This window comes from Felis catus, chromosome B1 (genome assembly GCF_018350175.1).
Source record: "Felis catus isolate Fca126 chromosome B1, F.catus_Fca126_mat1.0, whole genome shotgun sequence".
In the NCBI taxonomy this organism is placed as follows: domain Eukaryota; kingdom Metazoa; phylum Chordata; class Mammalia; order Carnivora; family Felidae; genus Felis; species Felis catus.
Genome location: NC_058371.1, coordinates 88,298,119 through 88,318,615, shown reverse-complemented (window position 1 = coordinate 88,318,615; position 20,497 = coordinate 88,298,119). Strand labels below are relative to the sequence as shown.

At 40.2% G+C, this 20,497-nt stretch overlaps 1 protein-coding gene across 2 annotated transcripts; it reads right to left on the bottom strand.

Moving 5' to 3' along the window:
* Nucleotides 1-372: 372 nt before the first annotated feature.
* PCDH18 (protocadherin 18) lies at nt 373-13,561 on the bottom strand. 2 transcript variants are annotated; one of them, XM_011281686.4, is made up of 4 exons: nt 10,563-13,561; nt 9,638-9,726; nt 9,384-9,547; nt 373-1,688 (listed from the first exon to the last, which is right to left on the bottom strand). In XM_011281686.4, the coding sequence occupies exons 1-4, from the start codon at nt 13,038-13,040 to the stop codon at nt 1,021-1,023; spliced, it is 3,399 nt and encodes a 1,132-aa protein (XP_011279988.1). In that variant the 5' UTR covers nt 13,041-13,561; the 3' UTR covers nt 373-1,020. The 2 variants fall into 2 exon arrangements, with proteins under 2 accessions (XP_011279988.1, XP_011279989.1); XM_011281687.4 differs by having other exon boundaries at nt 9,638-9,723; nt 10,563-13,560.
* Between the last annotated feature and the right edge of the window lie 6,936 nt (nt 13,562-20,497).

Here is a 20,497-nt window from a genome sequence, read left to right as displayed (position 1 = left end):
GTGAACAGTTATAGCAAAAACATTGCAAAACATAAAAATGTTCAAGTATCGTGAGAGGACAGGGGAAGATTCAAACAAAACAGTTTCAGAATAAATCAATTCCATTTACTACCCTAGGAGGGACACTGACACCATGGTCTTTGTCCACAAATACTTTAGGCTGTTAGAATACATACAGTTACCCAGTTAAGGGACAGAATCCATTTTCTTGGAGCGTGTCTACTGTTACAAGGATGGAATGAAATTCATTGTTTCCCTTGGTTACAAATAGACACTAATACTTCAGGAGAAATATTCTCGAGTATAGGCCAGTGTGATGCCTTGGAACAGTAGGGGCCTGGGCGGGGGGGGGGGGGGGGGGGGGGGGGGGGGGGGGGGGGGGGGGGGGCGTTGGAAAGCATTGACTCTAGCCCTATTTTTTTCATCATGGTCTGTGAAAGACACTTCATAGTCCTGAAATGAAATTTCACCCCATGTCTCAATTTTGCTGTAATTGAACCATCAGAACTAGCAGAGAGCAGTAAAAATAATAATTAAGTGGCTTGACGTTGTCATTGATGCTTCATTTTTTTAAAAAGTATCGGAAAAAGAAACTGGATCACTTAACGAAACTAAGAATTGCATAATGCTTCAGTGGGGTTGTTCGTACAGCAACAGCAAATTCTTCCCCCAACAGAACTCATCTACACAGTGCCTTTACACTTTGTGGTCGAAGACTATATCATATTTGAACAGTGGCTACTTTCTACATGATTAGGAAAGACATGTTTGTCATGGGAGTAAAAAAATAAAATTTGTCTGTTAAATTACACATAAATATAAGGTACAAATGTATTTTTAAAATACAGATTAAAATAATCACACTTGCATCGTGTACATACGAAAATACAGTATTCAATATTCAATATACACAGACACATTTATGATAAATGCAACTATTTGGCAATGCCAGTTCTCTCAGGGTTTTCTCTGTCCCCGATTTCCACACACACGGAAACAAGAAGGCTTCGCTAGCATCTCCTAGCTCTGGCGAACGTCTTGAAGCAGTTTGTTAATCTCCGCCACCAGCTCGCTGGCATCCATGAGTTCGTGTTTCCCGTCGTTGAGATGGTTGAGCACATTATCAAAATCATCTTCTTCATAGTTTTCAGGGATCTCCTCCATGGCCGGCAGCCACTTGGAAGAAGGCTGCACACTGGAGTGAGTTCCAAGTGGGGGCCCCGAGTTGTTGGCGGGATTCTGAAAATGTGTACTAGCTGCCCAGGCTGCCACGCCTTGCGGGTAACCCGCAGTCTTGGCTGGCAAAGGCGCCTTCCGCCGTTCCAGAGAGTTGGAGCGATCCACCTCGGGACACTCGGAGCAGGTGTCCAGGGAAGGGGGTAGGAGGCGCTGGAACACGCTGCTCATTTCCGAGAGCAGAGAGGACGTGCTGGTGTCCCCGGAGTCCTCCTCGTTTGGGGAGTCCTTCCCAAAGGTGGAGAAACTCTTCTTCTTCTCACCAGAATCTGCAGGCTGGGCGTCGTCCTCAAGACTCTGATGGGGGTGCTGCTGCTGGGGTTGTGCTGGGAATTCTTCCCCCGGGATGAACATGTTACTCCTATAGTCAGAGGACGGCGAGGGCAGAGGCGGCATCCAGCACTGGTCAGAGTGTCCCAGGACCCTGCACTCCTCCGTGCAAAGCCTCATAGCTACACCCAAGGAAGACAACAGGGATTCATCGTCATGCTTAGCATATCTCAAAATGGTAGAAAAGCATGCAAGTTTAGTCTTAAAAAAATTAGGACACAGTTTTAAACTACTACCGTGATGATACCCGTTATTTTACACATTAAATGGACTACAGTTATGGCTTTAATCTGAGTATCAATTAAATGGACCTCTTTTTTTCCCCCCTGTTTATCAAAGAACAAAAGGAAGATTATGACTCACATACTTCTCAGGAATATTATTTCTGCTACTCAAATAATGAGGAGATGGATTTATAACTTACACATGAGGATGACTGAAAGGAGCGAAGGTATGGGTGGTGGGATATTTGCTGAATATAAATTCTAAAATCTTCAGAGCTGTATGGTGAAATCTGTGATTTTAGAATGCCACCAGATTAATTTTTGAGCAGTACCTATGAGTAGCCTTCTGGATATTGGGGTCTATCTGACCAACTTTACTTTTTTTTTTTTTTAATTTTTTTTTAACGTTTATTTATTTTTTGAAATAGAGAGAGACAGAGCATGAACGGGGGAGGGTCAGAGAGAGAGTGAGACACAGAATCTGAAACAGGCTCCGGGCTCTGAGCAGTCAGCACAGAGCCCGACGCGGGGCTCGAACTCATGGACAGTGAGATCGTGACCTGAGCCGAAGTTGGATGCTTAACCAACTGAGCCACCCAGGCGCCCCCTGACCAACTTTACTTTTAATGAGGCATTGGGAATATAACAAGCTATCAGGTCATCATACTTACTAAATTCTCTCAAAGGTATTTTGGATTATTTATTGATTTGTTACTTAAAGTAGCAGTGCAAATTGTCCTCAACTACTGGACACCTATAGTTACTCTATTCAGAAGTCTTCTTTTAAAGGTTTGGAATTCAAATCGATGGAAAAGTCATCAAAACTGAAGAATATACAAAATCCATTGGTTAGCTCTTCCAGTTGTTTCAATGTCTGATTGGAATTTGAGTGGCCACGCTCATAGAAAATAATAGATGATATTAGAAAAGCAGAAAATAAAGAGGAGAAAAATTTCTAAATTTGGCAAAGGCAATAACTAAACTACAATAATAATAATGAAGGAATGCAAATAATAAATGCTATTAGAAAAGCAGAAAATAAAGAGGAGAAAAATGTCTACATTGACAAGTGCAATAACTAAACTACAATAATAGGAACGATGAAGGATGCAGAAATGTAAAACATACTTCACAAATCATTTATCTCTTTCAGTGACAATTATGTCTCTTCGGCATCATGATTTTGCTTTAGAGCAAGTGACAATGCAGAAAATGCAAAGTAATTATCTTACATTTGAACGAAACTGGATTGATAATCAACCTTAGCTATCTAGTCAGAGCTTATTCTTTAGATCTGGTTATTTAAGCAAGGTTTCTCTTCTTCCCAAATTATTGCTAAAAAGGATGACACTTGAACAATGTCAAAGCCCTTATCAGGAGAAGCAAGTAGTCTCTTGTGTTTATTGTTGTATCCCTAGCACCAGGTAAAATGTCTGCATAGAATAAGAATGCACTATGTATTTTCTAATCATCAGGGAAATGCAAATCCAAACCACAATGAGATATCACTTCAAATCTGTCAGGATAACTACTACAAAAAAAATAATAACAAGTGTTGGCAAGGATGTGGAGAAATTCGAATACTTGTCCACTATTGCTAAGAACACAAAATGGTGCAGTCACTATGGAAAACAATGTGGAAGTTCTTCAAAAAATTACAAGGGTAACTATCATATTATCCAGCAGACGCACTTCTGGATACTTATCCAAAAGAATTGAATTCAGGATCTCAAAGAGCTATTAACACTCCCTTGTTCACCGCAGCACTATTCACAATAGCCAAGGTGGGAAGACAACCTGAATGCCTACCAGCAGATGAATGGATAAAGAAAACACAGTATTTGCATACAGTGGAATATTATTGAGCCTTAAAAAAAGAAGGAAATTCTGCAATATGTGACAACATGGATGAACCTTGAGGACATTCTACTTAGTGAAATAAACCAGCCATAGGACAAATATGGCATGATTCCATGTATATAAGGTGTCTAAAATGAACAAATATATAGAATCCAAGAGCGAAATGGTGTTTGCTAAAAGGTGCATGTGCAGGGGGGTGAGAAAATGGGGAACTGCCAAACAATGGGCATAAAGTTTTGGTTGACCATAATGAAAAAGTTCTAGAGATCTGCTATACAACATTGTACCTATAGTTAAGAATGCTGTATTCTACAATTAAACATTTTTAAGAGGGTACGTCTCATGTTAAGTGTTCTTATGCAGTAAAATAAAATTTTAAAAAAGATTAATATGCAGAAAAAGAAAGGCGAAGAGTAAATGTTTCCTCTCAGAAAAAAAGAGAAATAAAGGACTTTTTAAAAGGGGTGGAAGTCCCTCCCCTTCACCACTAAACCTTCGAGATAATTTGGTTTTATATCTCATCAATTCTGGACCTCATTCCTTAACAGAGAAGGGATAATCTGTGGAACAAAATCGAGAACAAGTGTTCTGAAGGAGAAAAGGGTCTGATTGGTAGGAAAACTAGAAATACACAGAAAGTAGAAAAAATGCAGAAACAGCAGAACTAACTATGGGTTAAAGGAAGGGCAAACACCCAGAATCCTTGTGTGATTTTGCCATGAAGAAAGCACACTCTTTTAGCATATCATTTCCTATTTAAATTTAAATAAAGATGGATGATTTAAGAAGAAAAGCATGTTTAGATTTACTGACGGCATGCATTTTTACTGCTGGGAAATAATTACTATTGTTCATCATTTATGTGGACAAAACTAAAAGGAGTTGAAAGTAACTGGAATGCCTTAATAGCACTGAGGTTTTCTCAGCAGTGAAATAGCTATCAAAGTGGTAATGAAGTTTTTTCCCTAATTCCCCGGGTCTCTGAAAATGGAAAGGAGATCCGTCTCTCTTGTCTTACACGCATCCTGTTGGAAGGACCGGAAACAGGTCTGATGATACCTTTCATTTGTTTTCCGGCCTTTGACCCTGTGGGAAGGACTTAATTTTTTGATTATTTGATTGGCTTTGTTTTCTTTTAACATTTAATGACAGTGGGGGAAAACGGAAAAATTACATAGGCTTCTAAGAATCCCGAGTATGATCAACTTTCTAGAGACCCGAATATAATGAACATGCAACCAAAAATACAATCTGGATGATTCAAATGACGGTATATGTCCACAGGTAATTTTGTTTACAGGAATTTTTTAAAACAGGGAATGCCATTTTATAACTTCACAATAAATAAATGGAGCCCTGAGTATTAAATAATAAATTAACATAATTTTTTTAAATTCAGAAAATAGGAAAAATGGAAGAAGACAGGCTAATAGAGAGAATATTGGCAAAAATAGAGATAAGAAGGTAGTGGCACAGAATAGATCATTTCTGTTTCAGTGATATGCTCAACCTTTTCCCTGGAGACACAACTATTTAAAAACATTCTCAGTGTACATATAATTCAGAGCCACAGAGGTCTCATACCACACCCAGTAAGTCAGAACTTATTGGCAAGTGGTGCATATGGCTAATCTTTCTGTCTCTCCTTGACACCTGCCAGGTGGTTACATTTCCCCTGGGAAGGGGAAGGCTTGAGGGAGCAGACAACTCTTCTTTCCCACTATATGACTTTCAATTTTGTGACTTACTATACTTTTTAGGTAGGACTCGACATAAGAAGAAGAAACGAAAAGTATGTGCCGAACTTCCATCAAGTCATGAGTTACTGAATAACCAATCAGTTATCTATTCAGAGCCTGCCATATGTGGAGTGCCGTGATAGATCCCTGCCCTCAAATGGTTTCAGATCTAGTTCTGAGTCTAGTGTAACAAATGAGGCCCCAGATGCCCAGTTTAAGTGCCAGCCTATATGATGCTAAAGGCATGTCAAGAAAAGGAAAAAAAAAAGAGGCAAAGCGGAGACTAAAGTAGTTTAAGACACAAACTGTGAGAGATGAACAGCATTCAGATAGACACAGTGAAGAGAACCCAGTTTTTTTTTTTTCCAGGTAGAAAGGCAACATGAACAAAGGATTGACGTGGAAAGATGGTTCCGACTATTGCAAAAGATACGAAACAGCCCAAAATGAGAGTTAATAAGTTAGGAGTGGATTTTATTGGCCTCGGAATGCCAAAGGAAGTAGTTTTATTAGGTGTTTCTGGGCAACAAAAGTCAATAACTGATTTTAAGCCAAAAAAACTTGAAATTAAAATGTTCTGAAAAAGTTGTTCAAGCTGCATAAAATAAATATTTGACAAAGGGAGGAGGTGCTAGAGAGTGAACCTCAGCTTGTACGCTGGGCCAGTAAACGGGCCCTGGAAGAATAGCCAGGACCCGGATACCAGCCATGACGATGGACAGAACTTGGAATTAAAGAGAAATGTCGGAGTAAAGTAATCACCAATGGCAGATTAATGAAAAGTGGAATGAGCTCGGGAAAGGAGTTTCACAAGAAACAAAATCAAAAGGCCTTTATAAATCACGCTGGTGCCGCTAAGACATTGGAAAAGTGGAGATTCTGCAAGTAGTTCAAGATTTTGCACTGTAGCTCAAAGTTGAATGAGTAAGGAAGAAAGCATGTTGACAAACATGAGCTAACGGGCAAGAATGCTTGCTGATTTTACTGCTCAGAATGCAGGATATTTCTGTGGGAATTAATAGAATGAATGACCAGAAATGACCTTGTTGGCAGGCAATGCAACATAACATAATCTATATTTGATCACAGTTTAATGCAGAAAACCAGTTGGAATAAGACACTTAAGTCCTAAAAATACACATGCTTTCGAAAACTGCACTGATTTCTGTTAATGGCATTCAGATGTGGACTTACATTTTTTTTTTTCCTACTTGGCCTGTTTCCTGGGAATATAAGTTTACAAAGCATGAGCTGCCAGAAAGAATAATAAACCAGAAAATGGGTGAAGTATCATCAGAAGGATGGTCATAATTAAAGTAGCTCTGCACAGATACTCAGTATACACGTAACTTTCTACACCAGCCAGACATGAAGAAAGCTTAAAATATTTTATAAGTCACTGGGAATATCCTGGTGCTCTATGCCACCTGAATGCTTTCTCCACATGGAGGCAGGTAGACAGTAAGAAAGAAATGTATCTACAGTGGAACAACATCATACACCAGCAATATAACTCTCCCACCACACGCCCAGAGTAAGTATGACTGTGCAAATATGGAATGTTTTGAAAGGGTTGTCTGTATATTGAGTGGTATCATTGTTGATAATATAAAAGCAAAACTCCTAACTTTGAACGAAATGTTAACTTAGAAGGAGCCGAAAGCCACTCACTAAATAAGACTCACTATTACCTAGACTGTATATCTACCCATTGTTTCCTCAATGTCTTTATTAACATGCATTTTTATTTTATTTTTTAATGCAAGCATTAGATAATTCTCCTGCCATGAACATGTCTGGTGTTGGTAACTTTGAAAGAATGAAAGAGAAGTCCTGCCTTTTTCTAAAACAGGTCAGCTAATATAATTATACAATTTCAGAATTAAAAAGGACTTTAGATATCATTTAGGCCCACAAATAGAAAAGTTATCTCAATAGGGAAAGGTATTTTCCTTTTAGCTGTATCAATAAATTATAATTTCAGGGGCGCCTGGTGGGGGGGGGAGGTCCATTGGGTAAGTTTCTGACTTCGGCTCAGGTCATTATCCCACGGTTTGTGGGTTCGAGCCCCACATTGGGCCTAGAGACTGCTTCCGATTCTGTGTCTCCCTCTCTTTGCCCCTCCCCCACTCACACTCTGTCTCTCTGTCTCTCTGTCTCTCTATCTCAAATAAATAATTTTTTTTTTAAAAGAACTTACATAATGAAATACTGATGTTATGCCCACTGTACTACTTTTCATTTGAGAAATCACAGTATTCAACATTGAGGACCAATATTCAAAATTAGGGTTCCATCAACATCATGGAACCAGAGAAATTTAGCCAGCCAGCCCTTTCCTTTCATTGGTAAAAATAATAAAACTGATTCTCTTTGAGCAAGTTTTCTGAGGCTGTATGTATCCCACTGGATTTTCAGAGATTTATTTTCTTCCTTGAAATAGGGAGTCTCTGAATAAAACAAAGAAACAAAGACACCACTGTGCAAATATTGGTTCTTATGTACATTGTAGCCCTAATGCCAGCAGAAGTCCTTTCCACACACTCATCCTGCCACAGATACGATATCTATGACTGTAATAGCATAATGAAATAGGCAGCATTTAATCACTTCGTAGAGGACAGTTAGACTTCAGAATATAGGAACAAATCCATTACTAAACTTATTTTTTAAAAACCTGTTGCTTCATTACTCTTAATAGGTTGGTATTTAAGAGTATGGGATTGGTTCAAATCTCACCTCTACCATGTACAAACTGCCTGATTTGGGATACATTTTTTAACCTTTATAAGCTTCAGTTTTCAAATGAAAAAAAAAAAAAAAAAAAAAAAAAGGAGCACTACTCTTGTCACGACCCCACTCCACATTCCTGTGCGGAAGCCTTAGGAGACAGGATGTAGGTACAGAAGTCCTCAGGGGCCCCAGGTAAGCACGGGGACATTGGTGGTCACTCTTGGTGGCAACAACTACCACTACCACTAGGACTCTCTACGCAGTGATTTCGCCTGCATTTCTGTAGCTCTCTGAAGCCCCCTCACAACTCGTTCCAAAACTCTCTTACTTATCTGTATTTAGAAAATAGATATTGGATGGAACTCAGACAGCAAGTAGTTTTGCTCTGCCTTTCTTTAATTTATCAAATGGCAGGCACTTGATTAACACTCAGCTGATCAGATTCAGTGGAGTTTAGGAACGTAAGTAGCCAGGGCAACGTTTTTATGTGTTCCTAAGAGTCGATTGAATATTACAGTCTCTGGTAACGGGGTTGCTGCAGTGATATAGTCAGTGTTTACCCAGTTGGTTCAGACAGGTTCTACTGCACAGTCAGAGAGGGGGGACTCTACGGAAAACGTGGCTTTTAACTTCCCAGGGTCTCCTCCATCTGGCTACAGACTTAACATTTCCCTTGTAAACGCGTGTGCCTCTTCAACTACCGTGAGGGTAGGAAATGAACGGTGGCAAAAATATTCTGTGCTTCCCACCTACAAAGCTGCATTCTTTGTCCTATTTTTGGTGATTGAAATGTACCATTCCCTAGTGTATTTTAATCTCTGATTCTGTGAGTGGGTTCCCATCACAGGAAATTTGTGTCTTCCAAATTATAGCCCAGTTCACCACCAAGCACCAAAACAGGCCGTTTGAATAACAACAACCACCCAGTAATTTCATAGAGTTGCTCAAGAGTATCCTGTGGCAGCACTGGATGGGGCAGGGAGAGGAAAGAAATAGTGTGGCTCTCTATCCCCCTCTCCCCACTCCTTCCTTCTTGTCCTGCTCCGCTCTCATGCTTACCCCTCCTCCACCAACTGCCGTGTCTGAAGTTTAAGAAAATAATTCTGAGGGGCTCCAGGTCATGTTCAATGCTAATAGTGTACAGATGACAGACACTTCAGTGCAAAGGACAAAGAAAAATGTAAGCATGGGAGAAACTGTGCACTCCATGGGTGTAGCAGATCTGAAAGTAAGAATTCATCATCTGTCACCAGCCTCTTACCTGCTGGGATTCTTCCATCTGTAAGGAACAGGTCACTGAATCCTTCACCCAGCAGCCTGTCTATTGGTGAATCGCGCCCCAAATCATAATCACTGTCTCCTGCTTCACTGTCACCACGGCCACTGTCTTTCAAGCTAAATTTGTCCATGTCTTGGAGGGCATATCTAGAAAGATAAATCAGGGAAAGTATGGTTTTTACTCTTTAGCATTCACGCCATTAGAGACTCAATAGGTAACAGGGGGATAATTCATACCTATAACTCCTGGAATATTTGTTTCCTCGAAAACTTGGCCTTGGTTGATATTGCCCCTGGTGAAGCATTGAAAGAAGCTGGGAGACCTGCTGGAAACCAAACACACAGAACTGATTTCTGGAAACAAACCCCCTAATACTCACGAGCTTAAGCAAGGAAAAACAGTTGCTCACTGCTTTTCATCCTGATTAATTGAACATGTTATCTCTGTTTTAAAGATTTACACATGCTGGAATGTGGCAGACGATGCAGCCAGGCACCACACACAACTGAATACATCCCGGAGAGGCTTGAATGATCTCATACACTGTTTTTTTTTTTTTTTTTTGAAAGAGAACTCCTTTATAAATAATAGTCTGAGTTCCTTTATGTTTTAGTTCAGGTTAAAGAGATCCATTATAAAAATACATGGAAAATATTGTAAGATGCAACAATCTAGCACATGCAGTTAAAATAAGGTCAGAAAAAATGCAAAAGTTGAACAAATACAACATGCATTCAGATGGGATTCTGGAGGCCTCGGGGTTTTGCTGGTGCTGTTGTTGTTATCTTTTGGCTTTTTTTTTTTTTTTTTTCTGAGTAGAAGCCACAACTGCGAGAATGAAACAAGTCCCTTTATTTGTGGCTTCCAGTATCTTAATCTGGGAAGGAAGGGTATTCTAATTAGATAGTCATTTGGGAGATTCACATTTATTTTTCAATACTATGCATCATACATGCAAGCCCATTCTTTAAGAAAAACAGAACAGCATGCTAAACTATGCATACTTGCTACATACAGGTGATGTACCTTGTATCCCATTTAATTCGGATATTGTTAGTATTGTTTACTGCTTAAAGGAGACACTTAAGAACTAGCACATACACAACCTCTGCACACTAGCAGCTGACCGTGTCAGTGAGTTGGTACAGAGTGCGATCTTACCTCAACGGCAGGAGTGGCATGGGTGAGTTCTAGTGAGAAATTCTCTGGCACGTGGTTGGATGAGATTGTCACCAAACTGTTGAGGGACTGGTGACTGTGGTGACTCTGCCGGCTGCCCATCTGCCCTCTTTCCAAGGTGGGGGATGAGGATGGAGACGATCTGTGATGAGATCTGATGGGCAGAGTGCCATTCATCGTAGGCACCAGTGTGATGTCCCCTTTGTGAATCTGCCTGGATGGCCTTTTTGGGTGGTGCTGGTAAGTGGATTCTGCTACCCTGCAGTTGTAGGATCTAGTGTCTTTCTTTTCTCGGTTACACCTCGTTGCAAACAGCACCATGATAACCAACAACACTGCACAAATTGCTCCTAAGGAAATAATTATAACCATGGAGACATCCAAAGATGCCTGGCTGACTGAGGTCATTGCTGTACTTGTCACTGACTCTGCATATTCAAAGATCGTACACTTCAGAAGGACTTTGGTATGCAGCTGGGGATTGCCTTTGTCCTGGATGATGACTGAGAGCTCCCACTCGGTGTAGGAAACAGATTCCATGCTTACGTTGGTATGGATGTCACATGATCGTGGATCGATTAAAAAGATATCCTCCTCGTTGCCTGCTATTATGGAGCAGCTGAGTTCAGCATTCACACCAGAGTCTCTGTCAATTGCCCTTATTCTTGTGACATGAAAGCCACTTTCAGCCCCTTTGGGTATGGAGATTTCTGCAGTATTATTGCGCAGAGCAGGCCCTATAACCACAGGGACGTTGTCATTTTCATCAATGATGGTGAGCACAACTGTGGTATTGCTTACTAGTTGCTTTGGACTTCCTCCGTCTCTTGCTTCAACCACGAAAGTGATCTGACTCACTTCCTCATGATCAAAGATTCTGAGGGCATAGATGGCTCCATTAGATGGGTCAATGGTGACATAGGTGGTTATGGAACTGCCCAGGATAAAACTCTCCAAAATGGTATATGTAACTTGCCCATTTTCTCCAAGATCAGGATCTGTGGCCGTAACGGTGGTGATATATGCCCCTGGCGAGTTATTCTCTGAGATTGCAAATTCATATCGACTTCTCTGGAAGTGGGGTGGATTGTCATTTATATCATTGATCTGAACAGTAAAATGTTTCACTGAAGAAAGACTGGGTGTCCCCTTGTCTTCAGCGATTACAGTCAAACTGTATTCAGATCTCTTTTCTCTATCCAGTGTGGCATTTGTCAAGATTAAATAATTGTTTTCATAAGTCTTCTGAAGTTTAAAGTGACCATGTCCGTGAAGCTTACAAACTATTTCTCCATTCAGCCCAGAATCCTTGTCCTGAACCCTGACCAAAGCAACAAATGTGTCAATGGGATCCCCCTCAAAAATATAAGATATTTCTTCTTTTCCAGGGGACATGAGGTTTATGTTGATTTCAGGTTTATTGTCATTAACATCCACAACCTTGATTATAATTTTGCAGTGAGCTGGGATTGAATTTGGGCCCAAATCTTGAGCCTGAACATCAATCTCATAGGATTTGGTGATTTCATAATCCACTTGCTTGAAAAGAGTCAAATGTCCTTTTTCTGAGTCAATTTTAAAAGTCTCTATAATTTTGGGAGACACATGACTGCTGAAGGAATATACAATTTTCCCATTAGCGCCCTCATCTGGATCTGTGGCGTTCAGGTCAAGGAGCAAAGTGCCAACGGGGGAGTTTTCTAAGAGTTGTATTACATAAGACTGCTGCTCAAAAGCAGGGCTGTTGTCGTTGGAGTCGGAAATGCTTATTTTTAGTATGGATGAGCCAGACCTCTGAGGCACCCCCATGTCTGAGGCAGTGAGCTGAAGCTCATAGCTTGACTTCAGCTCGCGATCCAGCTCTCTGACCACTATGAGTTCTGCATACTTGGCTCCATCGGTCCTGGTGCGAACCTCAATACTAAAAAAATCATTGGCAGAGAGAGAGTAGGTGTGGAGGGAATTTTCCCCAACATCTGGATCAAATGCACTGTCCAGGGGGATGCGCGTGCCAACGGCCGCGCTCTCGGATATCTCAATAGGTATGACAGATCTTGAGAACTGGGGAGCATTGTCATTGATATCCAGCACTTCGACTTCGATATGGAAAAGCTGCAGATGCTCGGTGGGTAGAGTGATCACATCAAACTCTATGGAGCAGTTCAAGTTTTTCTGGCACAGTTGTTCGCGGTCGATTTTAGCCCCTATGCTGATTTCTCCGTTATCCTCATTTACTACAAGGAGAGGAGAATTCCCCCTTTGCATGGCTCGGAAACGAACGGTGGAAGGATTAGGTAGCTTAACTAAAACATCAGCCACATCCTCTGATAGTCTTGCAATCACTGATCCAACCCTCTGCTCCTCATAAATCCTGTATTTCAAATTCTTGCCCAGCACATCGCAGTTGAAAGACACCGTCAGGAGTGCAAAAACAAATCTAAAGTGCATTTTAGCATTCATTTGGCACCTCGGTCAGTTTGGGAGACTCCTCACACAGACCAAGTTAAAACAGCAAAGCAATTCCCCTCAACTTCCTTTGGCAACTTAAAGCTAAGCTACGTTTGGTACTTGCCACTTGAAAGCGTCTCTTAATAACACAGCACAGCAATTAACAGCTCGCAAACTTTGGGTTTATACACACCGTGTCACGACTCGCAGCTCTCGTCGGCGCGGAGTCCGAGCCTTGCATTTGTCCTCACCGCAGGCAGAAGAGGGTCACCTCCGCGCTTCCCTCCTTGTGTTGTCGGAATCCATCGATTGCAGGGTGCCGGCAGAGGCTGCAGTGAATCTTTCTCCAGCGATGCTCTCTCCCTTTCTCCGCGCGGCTGCAGACTAAACACCCGTGATTGCTGACTCCAGTCTAAAATCTGTACAACTTCACTCCAACTCAGACAAAGCTCTCTTGCCCGGCGTGTGTTGAATCGCTTCCAGCCAATCAGCGTGCTTCCAAATCAAAAGCTGATGGTGTCCCCAAAGCGAGGGCGGTCGCCGAGAGTGGAGGGTGGAGAGGGAGAGCGAGCGGCGAGGAGGAAGGCGGGGGCTTGGGGCGGGCGGGGGGTTGGGGGGGGGCGCGGCTGGGAGAGCCGGGAGGAGGGCCGGTTGGGGGCTGGGGGAGGAGGATGGGAGCCGCTCCTTCGCTCCGCTCCTCCCTTCCTCCTCCCCACGCCCCCCTCCTCCTCCCAGTCTACTGCATTCACTTTCTCTGAGCGTGCCACGACAAAGGGGAGCAAATTACAGAAGAAAAACTTTAAATCAACTTCTGGTCGCCTTTATTTAGTTGGCATCTTAAATCGTTCCGGTTTTCTTAATTGCCCTTTCTTCTTCCGCAAACATGTAATCATCTTGCTTTTCATAGTCTTTAAGTACTGGTTTAACTTGAAATACCTCTAAGTGCATTTTGTTGGTGAAGGAATTTAATAAAATTTGAAAACTTGCTTCTAATTATGCTCCTCAGACCGCCCCCTTCCCCTCCCCCTCTGTAAATGCTTGGGTCTTTCTCCTGTGAGCACAGGCAGATTTTCTTGGGGCTCTGTTTTAAAGAACAGAACAAGTAAGGAGGTTTCATTTTCTGTTTTTCTTTCATCTTTATTCTTTGAAGATAAGAAAAGGGCTATTTTCCACTCTTTTGAATTCTCTTAATTAGCAAGATTTAAAGGAACACCTTAGGATTTGAAACTAATTACCGATATAGTTCTACCATCTATCACTTTTTTCTTTGAGTTGGGGCAAAATTGGCTATGATATTTCTTTGTCTTGTACTTCAAAAAATCCTATTTGCCTTCAGTAAAAGACATTTCATGCTTTAGCATGCCAGTTTCTACCAAAAGGTTTTCTCTATACATGGTGAGCCTTCACAATGTAGACTGGGGGGGACCTGGACCCTGTAGTTTACAAGTCAAATTTTTATAATATATGCATTATTTATGAAAGCACTTTTCAGATATGTATTTTAAGAACCCAAAGCTTGTTTACATTGAAGAATAAAATGCCTGAGCCGAAAATTGCATTGTGTGTGCATCAGAATGCTGGGAAATGTCATGGGAGGCTTGTGCTTTATCCGGGTCACAGAAACTGATAGGGTATTCTTATTTGAAAATATGATTATTTATGATATTCTTTCTGCTCCACAATTTCTTTTAAGTTTATCATCACGGCTCTATTGCTGCTTTTTTCTTTCTTTCTTCTTCTTTGTGTGTGTGTGTGTGTGTGTGTGTGTGTGTGTGTGTGCCTCTTGCATTATTCCTCAGCTGTCTTCATCCACTTGCATATTTGCTGTTTCGCATAATCTCACTGTCACTTTTTTCCATTTATTTTCTCCCACTCTCTATTTTGCCCCCCAGAAACATATAAAAAAGGTAATTTTCTGATTTTTCCACTTTGCTTACTCTCAGCAGAGCTCAGCTAAAGTCACTAAGAAGGTTCCTTCCAAGAAAGAAAGCAGAGGACTCCCAGCGTGAACTCTCCTTCTTTTTAGGCATTCAAAAGCATTTTATAAGCCATTGTCTTTTTTCCCCCTCCAGAAACCAGCGCTGTGTGGCAAATTGTGCAGAATAGGAATGCCTATAATGAATGTATTTAGCACTGGGTCACGCTGATGAACATTCTGCCCCCATGAATAATACTGTTTTACAAGGTTGTAGCCCTTTCAAATTGCTGATCCCCAAACCCTATAGGCAAACTAGGAAGACTACCACAAGCAACTAGGACTTTAGAAACCCATAGCCATCTGGCCTGGATCTCTAACAAGCTGAGCCAATAATTATATCAATGCAGGCTTTAGCGAACCCCTTTGCAAACACCAAAAGAGCAAAGAAAGGAATTAGTGACTATTCAAAGTTGGGGTGAGAATTCAAAGGTAATCTCATTCCATTAGTTCTAGGAGAGTTTTCTTTGTGGATTTGATAAGTCTATCCCCAAAATCTCTAAGGGCCATAGACTTGATTACCTTAACGTAGAGGACACTTGTCCCGAACACTTAACAAGGAAAAATAAATTTAAAAATCTATCTTTTATTTTTGACAATGAGTTTGAACCGAGTTAATCCTTGTCAAACCAGCTTCAGATTACCACACTGAAGTATTTAGAATAGGTTGTAAATTAATATATATTGTACTCATAAAGAGTGTGTTTCTATGATCAGGTCTTGGAATTCTTTCATGGAGGATGGCTTTTTTTCACTTGTGATATCACTCTCATCAAGCACCATTTCATTTGCAGCTTACCCATCCGTTCCTGAGAAGTTATATATACCTGCTTGATAGCCCTGGGCTTTTGATTTCTCCTTAGGATATACTCCTGTGTTTCCAAACTCATTTGCAAAAAGTACAAAATAGGAAATAAATCTTGCACTTTTGATTAGCTTCAGCAGTTCAAAATGTCCTTATTTGGTAGCCCTGAAAAGAATGTACAAACAAAACAAAACAAAACAAAAGACACTGCTCTCCTGTCATTTGCTATTTGTCAAACAGTTTGTATTAGGGGAGAAAAATGATAAACGTCTGTTAGTTGTCATCTAATGATGATTTGATTGAACTTTCTCTGTCTTCTAGAATTTTACAAGGTCATGAATAAGTAGTCATGAAGAAGTTTAGACCCTCTAAAATCACATCTCAGATACCCAGAGAAGAAGGATTGAATGTTCCTTGAAGTCCATCCACCTTCTAGATGGTAGCCTTTGTTGACAAAGGGAAGAGATGGCTCTGCTTCTAGAGGAATTCTGAGTGATGTTAGGCATGAGGACAAAGGGCTCCTAACTCCCGGAGGAGAATCTTGGTTATTTCCATCTGGTTGTGTATGTTCTGCCCCCAATGTTCCTTTCACCACTTCAGCCCAAGTTGGCTAAAAATTGCTAAACTAAAGAAAAGATACCAGCTGACATTTGCAATACCTCCTGTCATTTCTAATAAGAGTTTTATTATGCCATTTATTTTGATTACTCTTTTTTTAAAGAAAATGAAGCTTTATAATTCCAAATCTGTAATGTTTCCCTTGTTACTAAGAGGCAGGGGAATGTAAGACTCAACTACAAAGCTCAAACGTCTCTCCATTGCATGAATAGTGTCTTTTTTGGTACTGAAACACAAAATTAAAGTCCTAAAATTTCTTATAATCCGATGTGGAGGGGTTTTTTAAATGTTTTATTTATTTATTTTGAGAGGGGGCAGTGGCAGACAGAGAGAGAGAGAGAGAATCTCAAGCAAGCTCTGTGCTGTCAGCATAGCCGCGGGGCTCAGGCTCACAAACTGAGATCATGAGCTGAAATCAAGAGTCGGATGCTTAACAGACTGAGCCACCCAGGTGCCCTGCAGATGTGGAGTTGTTTTTGTTTTTGTTTTTGTTTTTTAAATTCTTGGTTATTTGCATTTTATTAGAGCATGTAAAATGCAAAAGAATAGGTAGAGAAATAAATATTCACTTCCATCTGAGCATGTCATATCTTCCCCATCGTCAAAAGAAGAATACAAATCTCACAATCTTCTTGTAGATTAAGATAACATTACACTCATTCCTCCTAGCATTTGTCGTGAGATGTGTTGTAGGAGGAATTCCTGGTCCTGCTTGACACCACATGTCCATAACAAGCCTAAGTAATTACTCTACTGTGTACCTTGGGAAATTAGATAAGAGCTAAAGTTTTACCAGAAAAAAAGTTGGTAGAGTTAAAGTATTCTAATACCTTGGAACTGTTTAAGACCAGTTGTTAGCTGTGTGACCCTGAACAAATTATTTAACTTCCCTGAGTCTGTCTAATCCTCTGGTAGTAATAATAATACACCATCAAGAATTCTTGGAAGAATTAAACAATCAGAGCTTCCCACAGAGATTGGCCAAGAGTAAATATACAAGCAAGATTAGTTTCTTTTTCTTAGATTCTGGGTCTGTTTTCTTCCTAACATGTATTGGAGGAAAAAAAAAAAAGTTGATTATATTTGCCATCCTTGTTGCTTTTCAAACTTTTGGTTTAGATGTTTATATAATTTTATGCTGGAAAGAGGAAGCTCTCCATTTTTGATTTATGACTGTCACCTTTGAAACATAATCGACAAAACTAATAGTACTGATCTATGATGTTTTTGAAAACTTGCTGGCTCACTGATGAAAATTCCAAAAGCTCTATCACATATATCTAAGTATGCCTTCAGACCCTGACTATAGAAATATATCTAATAATACAGTTAAAAGAGGTCTATCAGGTGCTTAATTGTCTCTTTTATTTGGTAAGACACACATCTAGTATTTGCCTGTTCTCAAACAGTTTGAAATGAACAGTTTAAAAAAGAATCATGTCACACTATACTGGGAAAGCAAAAGGATATAATTTGATATGATATCTTGGCAATGACAAGGAAAGATAAAACTTGTCAAATAAGATTTTCATTTAGAAAGCACTATTAGACTTTCTATCAATCATATTACATCTCTTTATGTCATTCCCTGTATTCCATTTACTAATCTATTCAATAATATAATAATAAAAATCACTGAACAATATAAACTCTTTATTGGAACAAAGTTATCACCATAAGATCAAAGGTTGGTAAATAAAAATGGGCCCTAAACTCAGATTAGACTTGTAGAATAGAAATGGACTTCGTAGATTCCGACCAAAACTGAATAGATTAAATGCCCACAGGAGGGCCACACACCTGGAGGCAGACCTATGCAAGTGCCAAGAGCGAGCCATCGACAGAGGATCGGGAAGAGTTGGAGCCCATGAAATGCAGTGACAGATGCTGGGTCAGTTTTGTCTGAGTGGGCAATCAGTACTTGGGAGGTCCTGCCAAAGGTAGCATGCCAAGTTCTACCAAGTGACTTAGGGTCTGGCACCAGGTAATCAGCTGAGTCTGGCTGTGACCCATGTAGGTGAGCTCCTGCTTATTTTAGGACTTCATGCCTCCCCAGCCAGACAGGTTATGAAATTAGAGATTAAAATGAAAGAATAAGACAGCCACCTAAGAGCCTGTATTCTGAGAATGGGCACATACTGGGAGCCAAGTCAAAATTCTAGACCAGATCACAAAGTTAAACCAGAAGGCAGCAACGTTGATTTTAGAATTAATCGTGTGACCGATAGTCCCTTAAATGCCTTCTCTTCAGGGCAGAAAACTGAGGCAGAATACTAAGCCTGTATTTAATTTTTTTGCCCCAAATCTGCTGCTTGGGGGATGTGAGGGACTTTGCAGGGAAGTGGGGTAAGCCCTTAACTGAGCTGGGTCTCACTTCTTAGTTTAAAGCATTGCCACACAAGTATAGGGTCCAGAGAGCAGCAGCATGGGCATTATCTGCACATTTGTTAGAGAGGCAGAATCTCAGACAGCACCCCAGACCTACTCACACAGATTCTGCATCTTAATAAGATTCTCCGCCAATCCCTATGCACATTAGAGTTCGAGACACATTGTTCCAGAGAGTACTCCATTGTCTGAAGTGGTAGGAATCCTGAAGTACAAGATGGCACTCACATCCTGTGTGCTGTGAGATTTGGCTGCTCCGGGGAATTTAAACAGGTGGCATATGGTAAAGATTACCACAGAAAGGGCCAGAGGTTGGATACCATTTATTCAAGATATACATAGAGGTGACGGAAGAAAACTTGATTTGGCTAAATTCATAGAGAAGGAAATAAAAGTTTCCTCTGGATCCCATGTTTTATACCACTTATCATCCTGTCCTCCACCATTGAGGCAGTACACTTTGCATTAGGGAGAGAAATACTTGGAAAAAAAGATGCAATTCTTCGTGAAGTGTTATTCCTGAAGGCGAAAATATTTCCAATGTCATCACATACATGTGCATTTGCATACACATATGTACATAGGAATCCCTGGTTGTGTGTTTCTGCATCTACCAAGTATATATAAATTATAAGTTTACCTTATGTTCTCCATGCCAGTATTTCTTCAACATTCAGTGGTGTGAGAAAGTAAACCTTGGTATACTGCTTATTTATCCTTAAGTATTTCTAGCTAAGGATTAAGAAAAGAAATTGAAGCGCGGCAAAAAGTTTCTTTTCGATGCTTCCATTTCATGTACAATACTTCTGGATGTCTCCAATAAATATCTAATATATCCAACTTCCTTTTTTCAAACTAGGAGCATCCCACTATATACACACTGATGTCTACTCTTAAGATATCACTTCTGGAAGTATAAAGGGTAACTAATATGACTTAGACCGATGAGCATCCACTTGAGTGCTGTAAGTCAAATGAATGCTATTTTGGATATATAGATTCGATTACAACCCTTTGAAAGGAGGCTTTAATATAGCATAATAAGCTTAAATAAATGTCTGTTGAATTATTAGCATCAGTTATGCACAAAAGTGTACTACTAGTAAATTCAGCTAGGTTAATTGTGACTTCATCATCCAATTACTTATTTACTTAGAAATTGTGGGAAATTATTTAGTCCACGGTTACTATCCATCAGGTGAGCCACTTTCAGTGAGGAGGACTCCAGGATTTGTGGTGCAGTAAGAGAGAGCAACGTTATCACATTGTGGGCTGCTTCATTTTACAAGGAAAAGAAAAGGTTCAAGGTATTCTCTCAAATAGCAACTTTTATCAAGAATAATTCAGATTTTACAAGATCAAGGAAACACATGATTTATAGATTTGGGACACAGATATCTAGCTATCTGGCTGGCCTCTGAAATGTCTATACTTCCTACCCCTTTACCAACCTAGGAAGAAAATGAACAGTTTGCACACAGTTTTTCCATGATAAATGTCTGAATGTGTATTAATTATACTATAGAAAATGTTTCAATTGGAATAAAACTGGGGAGAGTTGTGAAGGCTTCTTTGAAAATAATGCCAATTTCCTATAAGGCATATAGCAGACTATCCATTTGTGACAATATGGTGCCTCTTTCTTATCATCTAATATCTATTTTGAATCCAGAGGAGTTTATT

Excerpts from the sequence above, each read along its gene's own strand:
- PCDH18 (XM_011281686.4), bottom strand. The coding sequence starts at position 13,040 with ATGAATGCTAAAATGCACTTTAGATTTGTTTTTGCACTCCTGACGGTG. Across the intron at positions 9,727-10,562 it reads ATGCCACTCCTGCCGTTGAG|CAGGTCTCCCAGCTTCTTTC; the intron begins GTAAGATCGCAC and ends TTTGGTTTCCAG. Across the intron at positions 9,548-9,637 it reads AAATATTCCAGGAGTTATAG|ATATGCCCTCCAAGACATGG; the intron begins GTATGAATTATC and ends TTATCTTTCTAG.